Source organism: Carassius carassius, chromosome 32, assembly GCF_963082965.1.
Source record: "Carassius carassius chromosome 32, fCarCar2.1, whole genome shotgun sequence".
Lineage (NCBI taxonomy): Eukaryota > Metazoa > Chordata > Actinopteri > Cypriniformes > Cyprinidae > Carassius > Carassius carassius.
This window is the reverse complement of record NC_081786.1, coordinates 14,991,961-15,013,733: the sequence shown is the minus strand read 5'-3', so window position 1 is coordinate 15,013,733 and position 21,773 is coordinate 14,991,961. Positions and strand designations below refer to the sequence as shown.

General features: G+C 38.0%; 1 protein-coding gene across 2 annotated transcripts in view; it reads right to left on the bottom strand.

Moving 5' to 3' along the window:
• The window catches only part of LOC132112806 (serine/threonine-protein kinase D1-like), a 38,667-nt gene extending 17,126 nt beyond the window's left edge, over positions 1-21,541 (bottom strand). Inside the window, exons 1-2 of one of the 2 annotated variants that reach the window (XM_059520479.1) lie at positions 20,893-21,541; positions 1,457-1,595 (exon numbers count right to left, since the gene is read on the bottom strand). In XM_059520479.1, coding sequence (XP_059376462.1) covers positions 1,457-1,595; positions 20,893-21,057 — 304 coding nt within the window. In that variant the 5' untranslated portion in view covers positions 21,058-21,541. Of the gene's footprint in view, positions 1-1,049; positions 1,372-1,456; positions 1,596-20,892 lie in introns of those variants that run through there. The other variant, XM_059520480.1, reaches the window with a different exon arrangement.
• Positions 21,542-21,773: the final 232 nt, after the last annotated feature.

Genomic DNA, 21,773 nt, shown 5'->3' with positions numbered 1-21,773 from the left:
GTTTGCAAGTTGAACTACCTGTAAACGGTCATTAAATGCTTCAGGGAAATGAGTATGATGCTGAAAAGGCATCCTGAGTTGACTTAATGCAAATACTTGCTTCTCTAGTCATTTTTTTCTTCGCTGCCGGTGGAAATGAGAAGTTTTCTGGCCTGACACACTCTTGCCTGCGATTCCTCTCTGAGAGAGTAAAGGCAATATGCATACCTCTTAATCAATATTCACGTCCAGTTATTAATCCTACAGGTTCTGTATGGCGCTTGTATCTTCATGCATTTTCTCAGTTGCAATTATGTTGATCTAGGCCAAACATCCTGTCAGCGCGCTTCAGTGAAGCCAACCCGTGGTTACTCTAAATTTATCCAGCAGAAAATAGACTTCAAGCAGACTTTAACAGACTGGGTAGAGACCCAGCAGAGAAAGCGTAGGTCATATTTTCATGAAATGCTGCTCTTTTTAATTGCTGTAGGAGATACTGTCAAAGTGATAATCCGAGAGATCAGTATTTATTGGCCCGCTCGTTGCGCCTTTTTTAAGACTCAGGCCAATTACAAAGCATACAACTTTTGCTTTGAAAACCATATGGTGAGCAAAACCAGATTTAATGCTATCGAAGAATTAATTTAGGCTTTTAAAGTGTTGTCAAATAATAAGTTTACTTAATTAGTAAATGAAAACTATGAGCTGGACCATTGATTTACTTTTGCGTCAGTACACGGTTAAAGTGTACCCTTCGAGAAAAGTGACAGTCACACGGGTTCTCTCAGGGGGTTTCATAATTAATAACCGTTGACCTTACTTTGTGACAGTTGTAAAACTCTTCAGCGTTACTTTACAGTGAAAGCAGCTGTCAAGTGTGTCATTGAGAAGTGTTACTCCAGGCTCCCAAAGGCTCGAATGTGTGCATCTGGGTGTGTTAATCATCTGATTCATCCTGTCACCGACACGCACATGTACAGAGAACCACACCAGACCTGGTAGAGAGGCTTGGGGGTAGAGGAGGTGTCAGTGCCTGCTTTATCTCGTCAGAATAGACTTCACTCAATTACCTGACAAAGCACAGGGAGGAGAGGAGGAGGAAGGGAGGGGAAGGCCTGCCAAGTGTTTGTGGAAACACTTTAGCAGTGTCAAATGCGATACCTCCATCGCTTCCTCAGCAAAGCAACTCCGGTTTTCACACCGGGTGCAGCATCAAAACTTGGATGCGCAGCAACTTGAAGAATGGGAAGTGGAGGGACTAAGAGACAGAAAAACAGTCAGAAATGGCACAGGAATCGAACTCGGGTGTGTGGCAGACTGCAGAAACTTTGGCGGGTATTGCAGCAAAGTCACAGTGTCTTGTGTAATGGATCTATAAAAGAATGTGTCATGCCACAAATGAAAAGATGATGGATGTACATCTGCGCCTAGGGGCATGACTAAATGCTGAGCAAGAACTATTGAACACACCACTTACCTGACAGAACGACTTCCACCAGGTCACCTTCCACAATTTCAGCTGCGCACCTCACCAACTGTAGGATGTTGTCTGAGTTTGGATCATGACGGAAAAGAAGAATCTTGTCATACATCCCATAGAAGCCACATTCTGGAAACTGATGGAAGAAAAAGGATGTCTGTCAGGTGTTTTTACAGAGTAAAGGCTATATTGAGTTGGTGGGGTGTATTTTATGATGGTTAGCTTCCATGAATTACTTGCCCTGCTCACATATTCAAATTACAGACAACATTTCTCATACCTGAAGTTTTCATTCAGCTACTAAAAGTACTCAGAAACCACATTATGATGCTCATGGGACTAACCTGACTGACAAAGACTGATTTATAGCGTTAAATGCTTTTCCTTTTTTCTCTCTCTCTCTTTTTGACTGCTCCTAAACAGTTTTAGGAACAGCAGCCTCACAATCAATTCAATGTCAAAAGAAGAGAGCAACATATTGACTGACCCGTGTAGACCGCTGGGGAAATGGCTCACTAGCCTCATTGCCTATTGATCCCTGCTGGGTTGAGTTGCAGCAACACTGCAGAGAAGGCCTGCATGTAATGGCAATTCAAACCTACACAATTCACAAAGGGTACTCACATCTAAGCTATTTGGCTTTTATTACACCACAAACAAAAATATCACGTATAAAAACTACTCTGGATGTCACAGTCAACTTCTATATGGACTTTGCATTTACACCAACATGAATCTGTAAGTTCATACATGCAAAATATACTGGTATATCAACTATTGACATATACCACACAAATAACATACATATATATATATATATATATATATATATATATATATATGATGTTTTATTTAAAATATTGTATACACACACACACACACACATATATTATTGCTTTTGAAATTTAACATTTAATGAAATTAAAGGAAGTAGAATTAAAATAGAAGGATATTCAACTTTTTTATAATATAATAAAAAATATTTTCTTGAATAAAATATAATAATTTATTAAATATAATATATAAATATATATAAATGCCACATAATATAATATAATATAATATGATATAATATATAAATTTTGTCAATTTTCATTTTGATCCATTCTTATTCTTCAACTTTCTGTGTTGTGTCTAATTCAATTCAAAATCCATGAATTTAAAGACAGCTAGCATTAATTCATAAATTCTCTTCATACTTCATAAAGTATTTTCTGGTTTTGCAACCATGCAGCTGAGAGCACATATGTGCCTTATATTCCTGTATGCATATAAATGTACAAAGATTCAGGAAGCCGCTTCAGATGAGATTTTTGAAGAGGTATCTACAGAGAGCAAAGTATGGCACAGCGCTGAAAAGGAAGAGAACGAACGTGGAGAACATCCAATTTCTAAATAGAGACACCGAACAGCAGTGACTAACGCTGAGAAAGAAACTGCGGGATTACAAAACGGCTCCATCCAAGAAAAGCATATGATGATTATCAGTCTACAGGTTAACAGATTGAACACTTATCATTCGCCTTGTTCCCAATCCAGTCAAATAGCCATGTCACATTTAGTCAAAATTCCAAATGTGCCATTTTACAGTCAGAGCCTCTAAAGAGCATCTGATCGCTGCAAATGTTTCAAGCTCGCTTCTAACCAGAGCACTGGTTTGGAGAAAACAGCGATGACTCTATTATTGTTTAGCAACCTGGCAGAGGAGCTCACCTCCGAACGCCCACACAAGATGTACACTGCACCAAAACGCGCTGTTAGCATATCATTCACTGAGGCGGTTAGACTCGCCTTTTAACAGCATACCACTGCAAGCACGCATTCCAAACCAATGCATGGAAATTCGATTCAAGCCCTACACTCAGACTCTCCTCCTGTATTCTCACGACATTACGGCATGCATTAGATTCAATTTGACAACACTTGTAGGATGGAGTATCTGTTTTCACATTTTCTTCTCGTGGTTTAATTGTGCAGATTCCTTCCCCTCTTGTCTAGCTCTAATGAGTGCTACACAATGAAGATACACAGAGGCAAGTATGCTTTTGAGGTCACCATGACAGCAGCCTCACTGTAACAGTGTGGGTTGTCATGGCAGCGGACACCCAAGGCTCTTTCCTGATTGAGCACTATTCATTTGTTTGGCACAAATGGATGCACATGTATCTGCTGCATGTCTGAGCCATCAAAGCCGAAGACACACCGATCCTTGTCATTAACCCCTTGGGAGATGTCTGGCTCCGATCGGTGGAATCCTTTGACAATAACTCTATGTTATTGCCTCTTAGAGAGCTTCCCAGACCCCCTTGCTTGATGGTCTTTCATGACTGTCATTTTCTGCCATTTCTCTGTATGTGTTTTATAGATGACAGGCTAGCGCGGCGAGAAGAACATCAATTTGGATGTTGTCTTCCCTTTAAACAACTGGTTGCTGAAGCTGGTTGTCAGGGTGGAGTGAGCACTTGTGTGTGTCTAAAAAGGCAGGTATGTTGAGAGAGGAAAAAAAAGATGGACGGGCAGAGAGAAAGAGCGAGCCAGCAAGCGATCTGAAAGCTCGTAAGGAGTGAATCATCCGTTCTAACTGTCAACCCCCTCTCGCCTACGCCGTATCAGGCTCAATGCCTTGCTCTTAACGCTAAACCGCCGTTCCTTCCTCCCAGCACCGCTTTGACATCCTAAAGAACCTTAGCCCTTTAATTACTCAAACTAATGATATCAACCTGTTGTCATATTGGGAGACATGCATTATATTACATATAAAATACATATTGGATTACTGCTATTAGAATTAAGCTTTGGTGTGTATAAATACATTTTCAGATCACGGTGAATGTGCATGTGGATGTGTTGGATGATTTGCAATCAATTAACCTTTGCATTTATATTAACTACTTTTAGCCGAGCATGCATGCAAAAACACATTATATCTATGAAATCATACTATATTTAAAAAATTACTTTTCATGAGCTCTTAAAAGTGTGTTTTATATTAAATTAAAATTAAATTTAAATGTATGCAATTAGCAGACACATCCAAAGCGACTTACAGTGCATTCAGGCTATCAATTTTTACCTATCATGTGTTCCTGGGGAATCGAACCCCCAACCTTGTGCTTCATTGCACAATGCTCTACCAATTGAGCTACAGGAACACATATTGTATTATATTGTATAAATACGTGTAGTGTGATTGAAATCTGGACATACTGTATCTGCCATGTTGTCAGTGTCATGTGACTTAGTATCAATTGTGTCACTTCAATGATTTGCTTAATAGGACAGTAGTATAATAGAAGTAGTAATAATTTAGGTACTTTTGAATACTGCACACTTTTGCCTTTTGTTTTGGACATGTTTTCTTGCTGAAGGTAATGATAAAAAAATAGTCGGACCTTAGTGTGTAGGCATTGCATTAGAGTGACCACCTAGTTATTGCTTTGCTGCAGGATGTATAGTTGTGCTCAGAATTATTCATACCTTTGGTAAATATGATCAAAGAAGGCTATGGAAATAAATATGCATCGATAATCCTTTTGATTTTTGATTTTTTTTAAATTACAAAAATCTAACCTTTCATTGGAGAATGGAGGGAAAATCTCATCAAGTAAATGTTTTTTTTTTTTCTAATACACATTGGCCACAAGTAATCATACCTTTCATTCAATACTTTTGTTGCTTATCTTCTTCAGTTCACCCCACTTGTTTTCTATAGGGTTCAAGTCAGAGAACTTTTTTCTCAGTTTTGTTTTCAGTGACCCATTTTTGTTTTGATTTTGATGTTTGTTTGTGGATCATTGTCCTGTTGTAAGATCCAGCCTTGGCCCATATAGGATTTCTAGCATGGACAGTCAATAGTTTATCTGTTGGTGTTTGATAGAATCCATAATGCCATTTATCTGAATAAAATATCTGGGATCTCTGGTAGAAAAATTGGGCCACACCATTAAAGATCCAGCAGTATATTTCATTGTACACATGGGGTACTACTTTTTATCCTTGTGTGCACCAAAATCATCTTGAGTGTTTACTGGTAAAAAAACCAGATATCTTTTTTTTATCTTTTTTTTCTAACTATAGAAGACTGTCCCATTTGAAGTTCCAGTCATGTCTGACAACTGAATTTGCTGGAGTTTGTTTTTGATGAGCGAGGAGGATTTTTCTTGAAACCCTCATAAAACTACATGTGATTATGTAGGTGCTGATTACAGACTTTTTTTCTGACCCCATGACTCAACTATTTTTTGCAGTTCTCCAGCTGTGATCCTTGGAGAGTGTTTGGCCACCCAAAATATCCTCTTCGTCTTACTTTAAGACAAAATAGACCCATGTCCTCTTCCAGGCAGATTTGTAAAATTTTCTGTTAATTGGAAATCTTCATTATTGCCCTGATGGTGGAAATTTTGGGATTTGTAATGCTTTAGCTCTTTTCTTACAGCCACTTTCTAATTTGTGAAGTTCAGCAATCTTTTGCTGCACATCATAAATATATTGTTTGATTTTACTTATTGTGATTAATGATTAAGGGAATTTGGACTTTGTGTTTCCTCATATTGATATTCCTGCAAAAGAGGATACCGTGGTTGGATAATTTCATGTTTCTAGTAGGGCTATAATAATAATAATAATAATAATTCATTACATTTATATAGCGCTTTTCTAGGCACTCAAAGCGCTTACATTGTCAGGGGGTATCTCCTCATCCACCACCAGTGTGCAGCATCCACCTGGAAAATGCGACGGCAGCCATATTGCACCAGAACGCCCACCACACACCAGCTTACTGGTGGAGAGGAGACAGTGTGATGAAGCCAATCAGTAGATATGGGGATTGTTAGAAGGCCATGATGGTCAGAGGCCAATGGGCGAATTTAGCCAGGATGCCGAGGTCACACCTCTACTCTTTTTGAAAGACATCCTGGGATTTTTAATGACCACAGAGAGTCAGGACCTCGGTTTAACATCTCATCCGAAGGACGGTGCTTGTTGACAGTATAGTGTCCCCATCACTACACTGGGGCGCTAGGACCCACACAGACCACAGGGTGAGCACCAGAGGCATCGTGCCCATTCGAAGTGAGGGGGCACGTGCCCCCTCAGATTTCTGAGCCAAGTGGATTTTAAATGCAGCTTCCAAACGAAAAATAAAAAAATTGCAGAATAATATTTTTTATATATTTGATACAATCACAGCGGTGTGATTAGATCGTTCAGTGCACAGCATCAGCTGCTAAATTCAAATTTGCGTTCGCTGGCTGGCGCTGAGCCAGAGACAGACGCATTCGTACAACGCTTCATGATAACCAATCAGAAACTATTCTGTTGCGCTTATGGATGCAATGGCCAATCAGAGACGTCCAGAAGAGTCATCACTGAAACGCATTGTTTTGTTCACTTGCTCGCTGACTGAATTATTTAGCGAATTCTCTCATCAGAAACAACAAAAAGTGCAGATGTGCGTACGAATGTAAGTAAGATATTCGTTTCATAATGTAAAGTGCTTCAGTGATTTTAATGGGAGTTTTTGAGAGTCCCTGAACTCTGGCTAGACTGAATGAAAATGTTTTTTGATAATTTAAATGTTCTTTACTCTCTGTAAAATGAAAGTGTTAAAATAAGTATCTTACAATATTGTTATTAAAATTTACATTAAATGCAAATTCAGTCGTATTAAAAATATTTTATGGCATGATATGGCACTTAAGTAAAAAGTCAGGTTTTTATGTGTAGTTAATAGATTACACTACATTTCCATATATTTATCAAATAGCAATCTATAAAGGTGCAAAACGCGTTTACCTACACATATTTGAGAAACGAGATATTTCCTGATATATTAAGCATGTTTGGAATTGTTTTGAATAAAAAGGAAAAAAAAAAAATAAGCCTATATCAGTTATACAGTGCTTTCGTAGAATGACTTATACCCAAGTGCATTCAGTGCATCTTGAACTTTTGAATGTTTTGTTGATCAGGATGTTCTTATCTAGTACGTGTCTAAATGAAGTTCTGCTTAAGCTGTATTTAAATACTTTAGATGAGGTCCACACTAGTTCCTTCAGTGTCAAGTCATCAGTGGAAAAACTCCCCCTCTCTGTGATTGCATTGGTTAATTAGTTCTTTTCTCCGCCCTAGCTAGAAAATGACTGCTGTATGAATGGTATTTAAATGCAAGTCACATTTTGCCAATTGCAGTGTATATGTAAGGCTAAACCAAATACTGTCATGTATAAGGGTGGCCCTGTGACATACTGTATGTGTCACACATGTTCTATCATGGCAGTCTTATAGGAAGTGAAGGAAAACAACATAAAAATATCAACTTGATATAAAATGTGGGCGGTTTGTGTGACACTTCACTTCAAAACAAGTATAAATCTCAGTGCGGATTGCAGACTAAAGATGTGAGCTATCAGCAACAAAGATGACAATGACAACAGCAGCGCATATGCGAAGATGTCTAACTATATTAGGCTAGGAAATCCATGCCAGTAGAAGAACAGACACCAGTGACGCACAGACCGGTGTCTTGTAATCAGTTTTGAGGATGATAAATAAGCAAGAGGCTATGACCAGAGGACAAATAGCTGTTCACACTGTACCAAAGTCAGCAGAGCAGTGTGGTTGTTTGTTTCTTTGTAGTGCTATGAGCCATTGCGAGCAAAAGCATGAGCGAGTCAAATGTTGCACCACATTGTTTTGGCTCAAATGCTCTCATATTTGGCATAACTATATAGATGTTAAACAGAGGCAATACCATGAAACATTTTCTTATTCACTGTAAAAATTATTAAATCATTATTGTTTTCATCCATTTGACTCGTCACAGTAATTTCTGGCACGTCCAGAGGAGCTCTCCGAGTTTCAGCTTGATTTATTTCATTAATTACCATAAGTAAATTCAGAGTGGTTGGGTTGAGTGTAATGAACTTAACACGGTTGTAACTTTGGCAGTGAAGTTTGCTGTGAGAAACTGTATGAACGTGCCAGAAGGGAGAACGCTTTGTACTGAGAAATATAATTTGCAATATTATGCTTTCCTAAACATGTTTTAAAAATGTGGCTTACAACTTGTATCTAATATTTAAGAATGCTGTCACTGAAGCACCAATAGAGGACAGTGCAAACATTTGTGTTGTTAAAGGAATGGGTGCGTTCTTTTAAAATCAAAATGCTCAATTCTACAGATTCTTTGTTATGACACAGCTCTTATAGTATATTTATCATACATGCTAAATTTAAAGAGATTGATTGTATTCACACAAATATGAAAATTCAATTTACTCATACTCATGTCATTGCTGTGTATGACTTTCTTTGTTCTGTGCAACACAAAGATAATATGCTGGTAAACAGTTTTGGTGATTACTAAAATACATTGTGGCTTTGTTTCCTACTGACTGAAAAATGGGATGGAAAATAAGCATTTAACAGAGGGTTTACACAAACCGAATCAATCCAATAATCCATGTACTTAACATAGGAGCAGTTCCTGTATAAAACATTTCATAGTCCAAAACCTCTTGAGATTGGAAATGTATCATATTCAACAGAGAGCTGTAAAGTACAAGGTTTTGAACATATACCAGAAAACCAAACATACTAGACTTCAGAGAGAGACAAGACTGCATGAACCCTAACCACCATCGGTCAATCAGTCTGCCCCAGCCATGTGTAGTCTGCAGGTTAGTAGCTGCTGGCTGTGCTGTAACAACCACTGATCAATACTATTGGAGCACTGTTCCTCTATTTGTACACCCTATACACACACACACACACACACACACACACACACACACACACAAGGAATCAACCATCTCTGTGTTCTGCAAAAGACATTGCTGCTGCATAAAGATTTTATAGACAAGGTTCATGTCATATCATATCATATTAATATCTATAATATCAAGTTTGTGGTAGCTCACCCTAAAATGAAATTTCTGTCATCATTTGTCCACACAATAAAAGTTAAAGATTTTGACCTCGTGCACACAGAGACGCGTTTTGCTGTATACTTTACATTTTCTAAATTTTGTTTTGGGAGAGTGAAACCGATATTTTTTGATATCCCAGGGTGGATAAATTTGAAAACACTGCCTTTGCGTTTTTGTGTGGACAGCGAATCCGTATATTTTCTGAAACAATGACATCATCAGCCCACGTCTCGCCCCTAGTCAGACAGTGCTACTTCACGTAACAAACACTGAATGATTGCCTTTTTATTAACTAACATTAACACAAATTAATAAATGTATTGTTCCATGTTCGTTTGTATACCACGCACAAGGTTTATGCACATAGTCCAAGTCTTCTCAGTTTTTAGTGTATCTCTGTGGCAGAATTACAGTGCCACATGGTGGTCTGGCATGTATACTACATCATTTTGTGTCGGTTTTGTGGTTTTGTATGGATGCATATATTTCTTGAGACAAGGACAAAAAAAAAAACAGGTTGAATAGGGAAAGCTCTGGCTCCATGTGGACATAGCCTTAGAGTCCATTGACCTTGACAGTATGGACAAAATGTCTTTCAAAATATCTTATGTTAAAAAAATAAAAAATAAGCTTATCATTGAGATGGTAAAGAGCTTTATGTCTCAGTTCAAAGCACAACATTAAGATACTCATATACTGTACATTTACATGTGCTTAATCCTGTGGAGAATCATCTGGATGAGCGACACTATAAGATGAGATTACACACTGTATCTAATTACAGCTCTCTTTTAGGACTGCTAAGATTTCTCATTGTCACCTTAATAGCTGTATGTTCACACTTTATTAGTGAGTATTTTACAGCTCTCTTCCTCATTGCCGACATGCCCACTAACTAACCCTTGGCAAAGTGCACTCGGCTGGAGACAGCGCAAGTTCTGTTGGGCTTTGAGGTGCTACAGCAGATCATTAAAATAACATGACAGGCTTAGCGGGTGGTGCACCTCTAAATTGACTTCATAATTTTTATATTTTGCCTATGATAGGGTGAACTAGACTACCTCACACAGCATGAGGTGCAACAATCATGAAACAATATGTAAGCCAAGCTTTTGTGTGCTTCTGCAATCACTGTACTGCTTTCATATGAAATTAACAAGATTTAAAGTCTTGATTAGATTAAGAGTGACTTTTTTGCCCTGTTGCAAACGAATGTTTTATTAAAAGGGTCAATAAGGATGTGCACAATAAAGAAAATGTGGTGTAACCATCAATTACAGGTAATAACATATTTTCCACTCTGAATGAGTATACAGGTAAATATAGGTTAAAAAAGGGTAAGTATATTAAAGGTGTAAGTATTAATTTATGTGATCTAAAATATTCCTGTGATGAAAGAAAGCTGAATTAGCATAATCATTCTAATACACTGAAATGAGAAAAAAAACAGCTGTGTTGCTTAAGATTTTTGTCGAGCATGTTATATGTTTTTCAGGATTCAACAATGAATAGAAAGTTAAAAAGAACAGCATTTATTTAGAATTTAATTTTGCAACATTCTAATTGTCTTCACTGCCACTTTTGATCAATTATTCACATTGCTGACCCAAAAAAAATGTCAAAGGATATTTCACCCCTTACATACATATATCAGTAAAACAAACAAAAAGTGTTAAATGCTTAAATAAATCAGACACTTGATCTGTAATCTTCATGGTGATGCTTCAAGGTTCAACTCGAAGTGACTCAAGTATACCTTGTTATAGGGATTCTTTTCAGTAATTGGATGTACAGACTAATAAAAAACACTACATGACTGTGTTTGTGCTTGGTTCTCCTGAAGAGATAATTGTGGTATCCAAACCCTGCATGAACACCCATGAAAATGATGAAACCACCCAGTAAACTGCATTGACACTGAGACAAACACTACATATTTTTAGTCATTTCAATTACTGCAATATGCAGTGTTTACTTCATTACTGAAAGCAATTAACAAGTTTCTTTGTTAACTCACCGTTGTATTTCCATGTTGGCACTCATGAGTGTCCATATCTGAATAATAATGAAAGAGCAAAAGTGAAGCCCTGAGCTCCATGTGGGTGCACCTTAGAAACACATTTGAAGACAATTTTGCCAGAGCCTCTGTATACCCTACAACAGTGGTTTTCAAACCTGTCCTGGAGCCCCCCCTGCCATGCACATTTTGCATGTCTCCCTCATCTAACACACCTGTTTCAAATCATCAGCTCATTAGTAGAGACTGCAAGACCTGATTTGGGTGTGTCTAATAAGGGAGACATTCAAAATGTGCAGGGCAGGGGTGCCTCCAGGACAGGTTTGAAAACCACTGCCGTACAACACCAAGAATCCATTCAACCACCTGATTGGCTGAAAGACCAAAGGGTGCTTTGCAGTGCCACAACACATTGTTGAAAAATCAAGATGAATGGGATGCTATGAAGCCACGGTTCTCAAAAACAGACATAAGCGCATGCGTGCACGCATGCACATCATCATGTATCTCATGGTAATGAAAGCTCTTTGAATACTCTCCAGAACAGCTGCTCAACAATGGGGTATGTGCAGCTCTCATCTCTCACCCCAGTGTGTGTGTGTGTGTGCGTGTGTGTGTGTGTGTGTGTGTGTGTGTCTGTGAGTGCGTGACCCCACCACACATGGCTCTCGTCATCATAATGGCACTCAGATAAGTACTTCACAGGCAATCATAATCAGTTGCCAAGCAACTAGAAAGACTCACATAGAAAGACCAGTGCTGGGAAGATGACCATATAAGCTAATATCGATAATTCAGATATAATGTCTTAGGCAATGTAAATGTATAATTGCGTTAAAAACTACAGCTTTTGAAGCCTATTTTGTTGCAACACTGTGAATAGCAAAATACACTGGTCTTTTATGCCCACTTTCAGAGAGACTCTACGTGCGATAAAATAAACCTAGCTCCACGACAAGGTTATTTTTTTCATGTTTTAGACCCATGATGGATGCATTAGGCTGATATGAAATCACTCGTCAAACACAAGTAGCTGTTCCACACAGCCGTCATCAGCTATGCTCATCTGCCAGCCGTGTCTATGCTATGGTCTGAGCAATGGATCGGTTAGCGCTTAGCATGAAGAGTGCGGCAGCCCCGCTGATTAATAAGAACACTTTGAGGAGCGGTAATGCAAAAAGGTGCAAACTTCAAACAAAGGCGCTATCACTTTAATTAAGCCTGATAATCCAGAGCACTAATGGATTCACAGTCTATTAGGCAGCCCCTTGATAGCACTAAGGACTTTTGTCAATGTGAGAAAGAAGAGAAGTGGTAAAGAGAGTTTTCATTTCTTTCACCGCAGGTCATAATGCTACCCTTTTTTGCTAGTTTTATGTGGTAAATGCATGGAGTGATTCTATTGCAATATTGTTTTTTTTAAAAACCTATATTTCATATAAAGTCTATTTTCAAAGTCTCTTTTTAGAAATATCATGTGCTTGTCTTCTAAATTAAATGGCTTGGTCATTTCATAAAAGATGATTCTAAGTAATCATAGAAAATCTCCCTAAATGCGATTCTGAATCAACTGAATCATTGTGTGAAGGCCATTCACACCAAGGTTGAAAAATACAACAATAACAATAAAGTTTTATTGAAGTCCACACCACAACATTAACAATATCATCACAGAGCAATGATATCGTTGGAATCACTTTCAAACCGATTTTTTTTTAGGTGGTGAACGATAAGAACATTACAGCCAATCAGAATGCCTTATGCTTTTAAGAGCCTGTGCATTTAAAAGGGTTCATCAGATGTCCATTTTCCACGAGTTGATATGATTCATTAGGGTCTTGATGAAAAGTTTGTAACATAGTTTGGTTAAAATTTCTCAATGGAAGTGTAAAAAACACCTTTTTTACCTTTTCAAAGCGAGCCATTTTGTAGCATTTTCCTTTAAATGTTAATGAGCTCTGCTGATCCCGCCCCTCTCTTCCGAGCTGCTCTCAGAGAGACTGTTTACTTTAGCCACATTCATCATGAAACATGCTAATTAGCACGTTATTAGGAAAGGTGATTTCCAAAGATTCATTAAAAAACCTTATACTCTCTTTTTCTGTAGGTGAAGCTTGACCACAAATGATTTGCATGAAGATAGAGGCATTTACGTAGATCGGGGATGCATTCCCTTCAAAAACAAACGTAATCCACTGCGCCTTCAGCGGCTCAGATGTCGGGAGTAAATGATGGCTGCTATGTTCATTATTACATCCAACAACAAAACATCGATTAGGAGCTATTCTTGTCTACATCTGCTCTGGCGGTGAAACAATGGAAGACTGATGACTAGTGATGGCCGATTCATGAACGAATCATTCAATTTAACCGGCTCTTCTTAGTGAACCGGTTGAACCAGTTCACCAAATCGAACTGAATCGTTTGAAACGGTTCACGTCTCCAATAAGCATTAATCCACAAATTACTTAAGATGTTAACTTTTTTAACGTGACTGACACTCCCTCTGAGTCAGAATAAACCAATATCCCGGAGTAATTAATTTACTCAAACAGTACACTGACTGAACTGCTGTGTAGACCGAACTGAAGATGAACACCGAGCCGAGCCAGATGACGAACGAACACGCCCTCTGCTGGAGCAGGTCTCGTTCTCGAGTCAAGAACCAGATGCATCGGTTTTCGGATCACCAGTACACTGAACGAAAACCGTTTCTTTCGGACGCGTCCGATTTGAGAACCGATGAACTGATGCTACTGCGCATGCGTGTAAAGTATTTCGGAAAGTGTGATAAAAGATCTATATACATTTTTATTATTATTATTATTTATTTATTTATTTTAAGATGAATGTTTCTAATCTGTATATTGTAGATTATGAATAGGCCAGAGGGGGTTTCAGGGAAGTTGGACAATAATTAAGAACTCTAAAGACTCTATGTTTAATAGGAATAAGGGATGATTTATGAAATATGTGTACTGTATTTATAGTTAATAATGATCACATTCAAAAATTGAGTTTGTAGTAAACAGAACATGAACACGAGTAGAGCCGCTGATTACTGAACTGCAGCACGTGCCGGTTAGAGTGATTCTCGTTCTCGAGTCAAGAACTGGTTGCATCGGTTTTCGGATCATCAGTACACTGAACCAAAACCGTTTCTTTCGGACGTGTCCGTTTTGAGAACAGAGGAGCTGATGATACTGCGCATGTGTGATTCAGCGTGAAGCCGACTGACTCACAGCGCATCTGAACCGAACTGATACTTTTGGTATTTGATTCTGAACTGATTCTGTGCTAATGTTATGAGCGCGGGTAATCCGAGGGCTTGAATGAAGGGGCAATCGGGCGAAACGTAAGTTCATTTAATAACAAATACATCGCAATGGTTTATGTATAGTGGTTTCTGCGCTGATGACACCTAATTTATTTACTTTATATCTTCAAGACTTAAATCCTCTTATGCACATTATTGCTGTTACTGTATTTGGGTGCGTTGTTACAAAACTTAATTGTAAACTTTTCATGATTATGAGGTTTTTAACTGACTAAAGTTATGATTACTGACTTTATATATTTGAATGTTTGATAGACGTGATGCCATTACGTCATCGCCAATGACGTCATTACGTCGAGCGTAAAAGAACCAGTGAACCATTTTTTTTCAACCGGTTTATTGAATCGAACCGTCCAAAAGAACCGGTTCGCGGAAAAGAATCGAACTTCCCATCACTACTGATGACAGCTCACTCAGGGCGGGTCTAAGGTAAGACGGCAGTCCAGTCTATGCTAAGACGCTACTGTTGTGGGAGGGTCCCACAAAGACAGACATATGAGACCGACTCGATTTTAGAAAGGGGTAAAGATTTTAGTAGATTAAAAAAAAAAAGCACTGGGTGGATTTTTATCATTATAGGGTGGTTTTGTACACACACTGCCAACACACACATTTCAGTTCAAACCACTTGTAAAAATGCATGTAGCATCCAATGACCCCTTTAAAGCAGCAGACAACAAACCAACAGCATTTTGCTTGATAAACAGAATGTGATTGTGTTTTGGTGTGTACACTAAAATATATAATAGTTACCTTATAGGCCTAGTTATCGTTCTTGGTATCAACATGCCTTAAAGGAATAGTTCACCTCAAAAATTTAAATTCATCATTTACTTACACTTATGTCATTTTAAAACCTGTATGTTGAACACAAAAGATATTTTCAAGAATTTTGAAGAACCAAACAGTTGTTGGTCATCATTGACCTGACCATTGACTGTAGGGAAAGAAATACTATAAAAGTCAATGGGTACCATCAACAGTTTGATTACCAGCATTCTTCAAAACATCTTATTTTACGTTCGACATAAGAAAGAAACTCGTACAGGTTTGGAATAACATTAGAGTGTGTAAATGATGACAAAATGTTCATTATTGAGGTGAACTATTCCTTTAATACACATTTTCACTCTGTTATTTTATGATGTTTCCCCTCAACCTGACCTTTATATTCTTGCAGTTGCTGAGAATAAGTTTTTCCTTACAGCAAAAATCATCATGTTCTGTTTCGAAAATGAAAAAATAAACACATCTTCAGCTATAAATCTTATATTTACATAAATCTCAGCACCGACAAACCTTTGCACACTGTATTATAACAGAAATTCTATCACACTCTTTTAAATTGGTTCATTGTCAAGCAGTCTTGCTCCACCTTTCATGACTTACAGCTCAAGAGACATTTTTTATCCTTTGCTGTACTTAAACTGCTCTCTGGCTCAGATCTTAACTTACATCATAACAAAGCAGCAAAGCAAAGAGGCCAAATGAAGTTGTAACTAGTTGAAGTTGATTGCCAAGGCCAGCTTATGTGTAGAACATCTTGTCCTTAAAGGGACAGTTCACCTGAATGAAGCTTCTGTTATTATTTTATTATTATGTTATTACTTTATTTCTGTATAAAACAAAAGGTGCATTTTTTTATATCCTGTTGCAATTCAGTATAATAAAAGTTACCAAAAAATGGCCATAAACTTTATTTAAAATGGGTTAGTTCACCCTAAAATCTAAATGATGTCATTAATAACTCACCCTCATGTCGTTTCAAACCCGTAAGACCTCCGTTTATCTTCGGAACACAGTTTAAGATATTTTAGATTTAGTCCGAGAGCTCTCAGTCCCTCCATTGAAACTGTGTGTATGGTATACTGTCCATGTCCAGAAAGGTAAGAAAAACATCATCAAAGTAGTCCATGTGACATCAGAGGGTCAGTTAGAATTTTTTGAAGCATCGAAAATACATTTTGGTCCAAAAATAGCAAAAACTACAACTTTATTCATCATTGTCTTCTTTTCCGTGTCTGTTGTGAGAGAGTTCAAAACACAGCAGTTTGTGATATCCGGTTCGCGAACGAATCATTCGATGTAACTGGATCTTCTTGAACCAGTTCACCAAATCGAACTGAATCTTTTTAAACGGTTCACGTCTCCAGTACACATTAATCCACAAATGACTTAATATTTTAACTTTATTAATGTGACTGACACTCATTCTTGAGTTAAAACAAACCAATATCCTGAAGTAAATAATTTACTCAAACAGTACACTGACTGAACTGCTGTAAAGAGAGAACTGAAGATGAACACTGAGCCGAGCCAGATAATGACTTGTTCATGAGTCAAGAACCGGTTGCATCGGTTTTCGGATCACCAGTAGCTATTTCGGACAGTTCGATTCAATAAAACGGGTGAAGAAAACGGTTCACTGGTTCTTTTGCGCTCAAAGTAATGACGTCATTGGCGATGATTGCCCTTGATTCAAGCCTTCAGTTTACCCGCGCTCATAACATTAGCGCAGAATCAGTTCAGAATCAATCACCAAAAGAATCAGTTCAGTTCAGATGCTCTGTGTATCGGTCTGCTTCACGCTGAATCACACATGCGCAGTATCATCAGCTCATCGGTTCTTGAATCGGACGTGTCTGACAGAAACGGTTCTTGACTCGAGAACGAGTCAGTCTTTTGTTCGTTATCTGGTTCGGCTCGGTGTTCATCTTCAGTTCTCTCTTCACAGCAGTTCAGTCAGTGTACTGTTTGAGTAAATGAATTACTCCGGGATATTGGTTTGTTTTAACTCAGAGGGAGTGTCAGCCACATTAAACAAGTTAACAGCTTAAGTCATTTGTGGATTAATGCGTATTGGAGACGCGAACCGTTTAAAACGATTCAGTTCGATTTGGTGAACTGGTTCAAGAAGATCCGGTTACATCGAATGATTCTTTCGCGAACCGGATATCACAAACTACTGAGTTTTGAACTCTCTCACAACAGACATTGAAGAGAAGACAATGATGAATAAAGTCATCGTTTTTGCTATTTTTGGACCAAAATGTATTTTCGATGCTTCAAAAAATTCTAACTGACCCTCTGATGTCACATGGACTACTTTGATTATGTTTTTTTTTTTACTTTTCTGGACATGGACAGTATACCATACACACAGTTTCAATAGAGGGACTGAGAGCTCTTGGACTAAATCTAAAATATCTTAAACTGTGTTCCGAAGATAAACGCAGGTCTCACGGGTTTGGAACAACATGAGGATGAGTTATTAATGACATAATTTTGATTTTTGGGTGAACTAACCCTTTAACAGTGACAAAATTGAAGTCACTATTTACTGAAAATTTTAACATTCACATGAACTATTAAAAAAAGGTAATTTTCTTATTCTCTTATTTCTTTCTTTTTTTTTCATCCACAGAACCTTTTTCCACTGTAAAGAACATTTGGTGCAATGGAAAGATTGGAGGTTCTTCATGGAACTAGTTGATGCCAATAACTAAAGAGAGAAGGTATGTCCAATTTGTAAATGAATCATTCTTTTGAGTAAGATCTTTTTGATTAATCATTTGATCTTTTTCACAAAACCAATCTAACCTATCTGTGTATTAAGTTCTAACTGAAGCCATCTGAAACTATGAAGTACATCACAAGTTGCATTGACTACTTTTAGATTTTAGGCATTTGAAAGCTAAAATCCTCATTCATTGTAAGTGCATGAAAAATACCCTTGAGTGCATTATTAAAATGTCTGCCTTTGTGTTCCACGGAAGAGAGAAAATCATGCCCGTTTGGAACAAGATGAGGATGGAGTAAACGATGGCAAAGTTTTTATTGTCACTACTCCTTTAAAGACTAATTCTGCCTGTAGTACGGCAGGGAATTAACGTATGAAGAAACTGAACAGTTCTATTGTTAGGATTACATTCATTTGTTGTCACACATATGTTGTCACACATCAGACCCTATATGTAACAATAAAAGAAAAGAGAAGGAAATGAAGTGTGACTCAAAGTGACAGCTCTGGGTTGTTAGATTGCATTTACGTCTGAGCTACATGTTGTTTTCCATTATATGAACACCCATGCAACAGCACAGTATTGTGGGTAGACATACAAAACTAAACTTACTCCCTCCATCCTGCGAACACATACAGTACAACTAAACAATGTGAGCACAGAATTGTTTGAGACTGCACAACAATGCCACCTTCACCTCATACACACTTATACAACATCTCACATCAAACTATTTAAAGTGTTAAATGCTCTGAGTGCTTATGCTCAAGAGAGCCTCCCCATCTGAGAATGTATGTACAAGGCGTTGAAGGAGCTCAGGTTGCAGATCTGTTGTTCTCATTTGCATTTTTTCTTCTAAATATATTTAAACAAGTACTTCTATTTTCCAAAACACATACTGACAATGTCAGGCCTAAAAAAAAGGTGTTTCTTGTTAAGTGCCACATGATGCTTGTTTTTGTTATGCTTATCAAAATACTGCTCTGCATTTTAACACCTGTATGTCTTAAAACACTACAGACTGCAACCTCTGCACTTCATGTCGCAGAATATACTAGGAAGCCTCAAGGGAGGGAATGAGATTTTGGGAAGAAAACAATGTTTGATAATGGTGGGGAATTATGTTGTTGTCAACACCTCCTGTCTCGTTACAAACTTTGTAAGACGTGTGCAATGAGTAATATTTATGAAGCTAGCATCATTCTGGTGATGTGTCACAGCACAGGTGCTTACAAAACAGAATATGCAACTTGCTAAAAGATATTAATAACTGTGCAGATGTCATCATATGAACCTTTTAGGTTGTGGTGACAATCTGACTGCTGTGTAACAACTGTGTTACTTGTGAGTACTTGTGAGTTCACATGCTCTTTTACTGCATAAAGGTCGTCAGATGTGGCTTTCACTTTCATGTCATTCCAAACACAACAAAGTTACACAAAAAAAAAAAAAAAAAAAAAAACATAGCCATTAACCTTTGTTCCAACCCAGTAACTTTGAGATACACAATAGAACTTCTTTGAGACATCTGGAAACTTCATTTGAGTTCTTGTGTATCATGTTTGACCAATATTTTAGAACTTTAGGGGACAAAAGTATGGAAAAGAACAAAGACTGTTGCTAAAGAACCCATCTCCATCTGGATTTGGAGAAATATGTAGGTAAAACGTTTTTACTTTACAATAGGAGCTCCATTACAATAGGAGCTCCACAAAAATTAAAATTCAGTTTGCTTCAGTAGATCACAACTGGTAGATTCTGCCAACAGAAAGTTGGTTAAAACTGAAAACTCCAGAGCAATAATGCAGATACATTGTTTTTGATCAGCAATTTGTATCCATTTAATCTGATTATTTAACAGTTCTTACCTCGTTCTTGAAAATGCATGGTTTAAATAAGTTCAAGGACAGCTTATACAACCGTTTCATCAGGTGAGCCAAAGTTAGTCTTGCCTTGATGTTGACTCAGTGTAACATAAACTTGTACTGTAGGATATCCCAAACATCATCAAACAAAGCATAAAACCTCTGGCCATAATAACAGTTTTGAAAGAATGCAATACAGTAGAAAAGACAGGCCTGCAGTAGGCTACTCTATGCTGTGTGTTAGCAGAAGCCCAACACTGGTTCAATAAGTGCCCATCGTCACCATGTCGTCATCGCTGTCAATGGAAAATGCAATGCAGAACACTAAATGATGCTACACATCCAGTGTGTTTCTGTTGCTACAGTTTAAAGAGTAAACTAACAGTATGACTCATTTTAACCGCCATTTTCTATTATTTTCTTCATCTTATTTTCATCTTTTGAAAGTTTAATGTTCGTTTATAAGCCTGTAGCCCATGTTCAGCTTAACATAAATTAATAACTAAACATTCAAGGACAGAATTCATTAGAACAAATGCTGCCTTAAAACACAGAGCCAATATATAAATAGCTAAAGCTTTCAAGTTCCTGCAAACTCAAAATTCTGTGTTTCTGAGCACCAAATGTGTAAGCAGTCTAAAAAGTAAAAGTTATTTCCAAACTCCGGACTCCAGTCAATACTTTGATTATTTACTAGGATTACATATGGGATTTTTACGTGAACGGCAATGAATGAAACATGAGGCATATGGAAAGTGTTACCTTCTGGTCCACGATGGAGCATGCCATCTCTCGGACCTGCGCCAGGCTGAACTCGCCGGAGTCCAGCAGCACGGGTTCCCGGCTCAAACCGATCTGGATTTGGAAGGAAATGCCTTGCGACCCCGGGAGGGGGCTCGGCGGCCGGATCACCGGAGGCACGCTCATATGAATCCCCTGGTGTCAACACACAATCACGCCTGGACAGCGATCAGATCGGGCTGTTGGATCGAGTCCACACACCGGTTGCGCAAACTGAGGCAAAACTTCAGATCCCTCAAGTCGTTCAGAGGGTAAACAGAAGAAAAAGGCGAATTTCAAGCAAAAACCCTGGCACGGAAATGCAAAGAGTTATTTGGACATTGAGAGGCGATGATGATGATGGAGATAGGCTATAGACGTCAGATATGTTTAATGTTGGGCTCTGATCAGACACCGCCTCCTGGCTGCTTCCTTCATCACGGAGGCTCAGATGCTGCTGCAATGGCGAACGGGGATCTGAAAGTCAAAGTTTCTGTGCTGTGGATTCATTCTTGACACTCTGAAAGATAGATTTAAAAAACATTCGTTTACAGGTTATATAGAGTAGAGTCGGTACCATGACAAAAAAAATGCCATGGTAACCATAGTCACGGCCAAAATGCTTCCGCAAAACCATTTAGAGCATCCTTCGAACAATGTGAAGTGTTTAGAACATAACAGATGTGGCTAATGCCATGTTACGATTGTAGTTTAAAACTACTAGATTTGTACGATTTTTTTTTTTAAGAATGTTGCTATTTGGTTGCTAGGGGTTACTAGGGTGGTTTTTTTTTTACCTGCCCACATTCACCTTGAGGGACCTCTGTCAATAATGTAAGTTTATGGGACGTTTTAGTCCAGTC